Below are 4,657 nucleotides of genomic sequence, written 5' to 3'. Positions count from 1 at the left end.
GACAAAGGGCCATGCTAAGGAGCAGAGTTTCACTCTGAAGACGGTAACTTATATGATCAGACCTGCATTTTAGCACCATCACTGTCATCATTTTTGGACGTGCTGGTTAGAACTGTAGCTCCCTAAGTAACTGGACATTCCACGTTCTAACTATTGCAGAATGGCATTAGAATCAACGTAATTTATAAAGTGCCTACTGTAGTCCCTCCATCTCACGTTTCAACTCAATGAAGCATTTACACCAGAAATGCAGAGAAATTTGCCTAAATATAGACTTACTTTCATATTTAATCCTCACAAGTACTCTAAAGTTAGATCTATTATTTAAAAACCAGTGTAGGAAAAATTATTTACATATATACAAATAAAAGAAACTAACATTTTTTTAAGCTTTTCCTGCACTGGTTTTTAAAAACTTGAGCCAGATTCTTAAAAAGTCCAGATTCTCTTGAAAAAAAAAATTACACTGGAAGGAATCACATGCCTACGTGAAAGTAAACCATTGTGTGGCCTGTACTACTCACAATATATGTGTATTCAGAACCAGCCAGCTTAAGCCTTCTCACAGGAATGCAACTCCTGCTCTTCGTACAGGACAGGCAGGGGAGGTTTCCCTCTCCTTAGTGTACTTTCCTCGGAAGACAAACTTCACAAATCAGAAAATGATTTAGCTAGCTCTGCTGCACAGTAAGTTCTCTGATTCTTGATGCGTTTTAAAGCTGAAAAAATGCTTAAAAATTATTAAACTGAAATTAAATGCTTTTATAGTTACTGAATCTCAAAATCCTATAAGGTAGATAAACCAAAAAACCAAACCAGTTGCTATATTCAATTCCAACTTATGAAAACTCCATGTGTCCAGAACTGCTCCATAGGATTTTCAAGGGCTTGATAACCTTTTGGACACAGATTGCCAGGCTTATCTTCCAAGGTGCTTCTGGGTGTATTCAAACCACCAACCTATTAGTCAAGAGCTTAATGATTTATATAGGTACTATTTTTTTTTTGGTTTTATCCTCATCTCATCCAAGAGCACTGAGACAGTTAAATTTGCAACTTAATGACACAGGAAAGATTTGAACTCAGAACTGAAAATCAGTTGAACCCTTAACACTTTTGCTTCTACTTTTTCCAAAGGCAGAAAACCTTAAATGTTCCACAGAAAAACTACACCTGATCCATCACTGCACGATCACAAAACAATGGCACATAATGCAGGGGGCATCTCACCAAAGATTATGTATATATAATTACAGGACACCCAAAGCCAAGTCTGTACTTCTCCTTTATACCATAAGTTATCAACAAGGTCCTGACCCAGGAAACAACTAAATGACATACGTATTTTGATCAAGAAACCAATACAGGAATAATATCAAAATAAAAATTAAATACATGCTCAATTAGCACACTGTACTTCACAGAATAAGAGGCATTAGCACTCATGTACTGTTTATTTACAAACATAACCAGTATGCTCTATAACTTCAATAAAGTTTGATCCATTTTTCAGAAGTTGGACTTCTTAGAATGCTCCTCTTCTTACCTGAGGGGGAGGAAAAAAAAAGCAAAAGTTCTCCTTATTGAAATTCAATAAAAATCCCACTTATTTCATAGAAGTCAGTCTGATGAAGTTTGGCCATCAGTTTATGTGGTACATCAGAAAGCGTTTACAGTATCATGACTTCATTCATACTGATTTGCTTCATCATGTGCACCAAAATCTTTTCCTATTAATGCCTTTGGATAAATCATTTCCTTACTACACTACAACAAAGTCTTTCCCAATGTATATTTTGGAATTTATTCCAATCATTTTCTAGGACTTCCTATAGTAATTCTTGGAGGAGAAACTTATCATAATTAAATCTTTTATTTCTGGCACATGGAATGTGATAACCTCCCAGCATGTAAGATTCCTTTGATGAGACACTAACATATATAACCTTAATACAGGGTGTGGAGTCCCTAAGTGGTATTAATGGTTAATGCACTTGGCTGCGAAATGAAAGCTGGTATGTTGAAGACTGGCTTAGGCAGCTATCTTGTTCCATGAAGGGATGGATGTGAATGACCCAGAGCAATCTCCACCCAGAGGTGCCTTGAAAGGAAGGCCCAGAGATCTATTCCCCCCCACAAAAAATCAGCCATTGAAAAGCCTTCGAAGCATGGCTCTACTCTGATACACATGGGATGACCATGAGTTGGAGCTGATTCGAAAGCAACCTCAGCAATATTGGTATTTTGGACCAGGTAATTCTTTGTCTTCAGGGGGGCTATCCTGTGCACTGTAGATTATTTAGTAGCATCCCTGGCCTCTACTCACTAGATGCCAGTAGCAACCCTCTTGTTGCCAAATGTCCACTGGGCTGCAAAAACACTCTCATTTTAGAACCCTTGCCTTAATCAGAAAGGTATCTTTAAAAATTTGATTTTTGCCAAGATAGTCAAGTTATTAGGTACAGATTTACATTTGCATCAGCATCTGGGACTAATACAAATTCAGGAGCACTAGAAGCATTTCATGAGTCGAAATCGACTCAATGGCAATGGGCTTGCTTTTTTTAAGAAGCATTTATTTCCTGGTGGTTTTCACAACTTAATTCTTCATTGTAATCCTGGGTTTTAAAAAATGGAAAGAAGCATAATGACTACTTTACAAAAGGAATTGAGCGCTTAAGACAGACTAACATAGATCGGCCTACTAGAATCCTACCGATCACTAGCTATGGGATCCTGAGCAACTTACATCTTTGTGTTTCAGAGAGAGGGCTAGTATCATCCACCTCACAAACAGAAAGAAATCAGTAAACCCTGGTGGCGTAGCAGTTAAGCGCTACAGCTGCTTACTGAAAGGTCAGCTGTGCAAATCCGTCAGGCGCTCCTTGGAAACTCTATGAGGGGGTTCTGCTCTGTCCTATAGGGTCACTATGAGTTGGAATAGACTCGATGGCAACGGGTTTGGTTTTTGGTTTTTTATTACAAAGCAGGCCAAGAAATAATTTGTTTCTAGGATGAACAACCTATCTCCACCAATGCCACACTTAAACAATTTCAGGACCCATCCCCACACAATATATTTATGGAGTTATTACTCTGAAAAGGAATCAAAGGGAAAACACTGTTTTAGAATGATTAGAAACCCGTTAATTACCTGTTTCGTGGATGAACTTAAACATCCTTATTTCTTAAGTAGTTGGTGTCTCACTATAAGGAAAGGTACAGCAAATCCAGATCCCAAGAATAAAGTCATCTTAACAAGTAACCACCACTTGTTTTCCACTGAAAATGGCAAATTCTGATGGAAAAGAGTAAAAGCAACAAAAATAGAACTTCAAGTCACAGGACTATTTTATGTATAAAAAAATTAAGCACACTAGATGCTAGAAAAACGTTTTATTACAGAAGCCAGTTATATATGCCATATACCAGAGGCCCTTTTTAACGTTATTGTCTTTCAGATCCTATGACCTTCATGACACACAGTGCTATAAAGTATATATATATAAAAAAACTCACTTTAAAAAAAAGTCAATCTCGAGGACTAGGTGTAACATTGTGAGAAATAAAGTCTGCTCTTCTATTTTAGAAAACCAAAACAAAAAATATCCCAAGTACTCATTTTAAAAACAAAATGCATTGTTTTACTTTACTACCGTTGGAAACTTCCCATCTAGTAAAGACGACACACTGTAGTAACAAATGCACTGCCAAGGAAAGTTTCAGTCCTTACCCTGTCTCTGCCCTTCACTAACAGGCCTCACAGAACTCTTGAAGGTAGTTACTGCTGATCACCGGATTTAAGTTAACTGTACGAGGGGCTAAATCCAAACCCGAACTGAGGAAGATTAGTACTTCGAATCTACTGGTTAGAAAAGGCCGGATCCACAACGACAGGCCCTCATTTTCTCATCAGTTCCCAATGACCTTCACTCCCGGACTGATGACCTCCACACCTCGACATTAGGCCGCAATACCTGCAAGCCGGGTCTCCCGGGTCCTTCTGACCTTCTTAGTGGATATGGGAGGTAAGGCCTTCGGCTCTACCTGCTCATTCCTTTCAGCAAGTATGGTGGGCTGCCGGGGTCCTCACTTTTCTCCCTAGTCTTTGGGTAACTGGACTACTAGTCTGCATCTCAACCAGAGTTCCCCGCTTGCCATCTCCCTTTTTAAAACCCATAGGCGGCCTTGGGATTCAGCGAGTGGCAGGCAAGTGCCCCCTCCCCCAACCAAGCCGGGTTCCTAACACACTAACCTTCCCTGGGCCCTCCTCATAGTGGCTCCTTCGGACCACAGAGGTGGTAAACCTTCGGATGCTCTGCCCCAACATGGCGCTGTTGGAGGCTCTCCGAAAAAAGCAAAGATTGAGGGCGGAAGAAACGGCGGCACCACTCCGGCTTTCGCGACCTTGTCCCTGGGTGTGCAAGGACCGAAAGGGAAGATGGGAAAAGGGGCAGTAGCTTCGGGAAACGAGACAAAGTGCTGTGCTCAGTGGATTGTGGGAAATGTAGTTCAGAACATCGCAGCGCCTTTGTAGCCCCGAAGGATTGTGGGAAGTGTAGTCCAGCGTCGGGACACAGGCTGACAAGCGTTTACGTTGTTTCTTAACAGAGCTCTGTTCTTAAGCTCCGGTCAAGGATTCCTCGTCCTGTTTCCA

The 4,657-nt window shown here is 40.4% G+C and overlaps 1 protein-coding gene and 1 non-coding gene across 2 annotated transcripts; both read right to left on the bottom strand.

Annotated features, from left to right (window-relative positions):
• Positions 1-1,417: 1,417 nt before the first annotated feature.
• On the bottom strand, positions 1,418-4,453 carry LOC126066297 (cytochrome c oxidase subunit 7C, mitochondrial). Its single transcript, XM_049867222.1, has 3 exons — positions 4,256-4,453; positions 3,155-3,298; positions 1,418-1,546 (listed from the first exon to the last, which is right to left on the bottom strand). Exons 1-2 carry the CDS (start codon positions 4,328-4,330, stop codon positions 3,182-3,184), a joined length of 192 nt encoding a protein of 63 aa, XP_049723179.1. The 5' UTR covers positions 4,331-4,453; the 3' UTR covers positions 1,418-1,546; positions 3,155-3,181.
• LOC126070750 (small nucleolar RNA Z39) lies at positions 1,656-1,718 on the bottom strand. The gene has a single exon (XR_007516273.1). It is a non-coding gene; the product is annotated as a small nucleolar RNA Z39 (small nucleolar RNA).
• Positions 4,454-4,657: the final 204 nt, after the last annotated feature.

This window comes from Elephas maximus, chromosome 2 (genome assembly GCF_024166365.1).
Source record: "Elephas maximus indicus isolate mEleMax1 chromosome 2, mEleMax1 primary haplotype, whole genome shotgun sequence".
Classification (NCBI taxonomy): Eukaryota; Metazoa; Chordata; class Mammalia; order Proboscidea; family Elephantidae; genus Elephas; species Elephas maximus.
The sequence above is the reverse complement of the archived record's forward strand: the minus strand, read 5'-3'. Positions and strand labels throughout refer to the sequence as shown.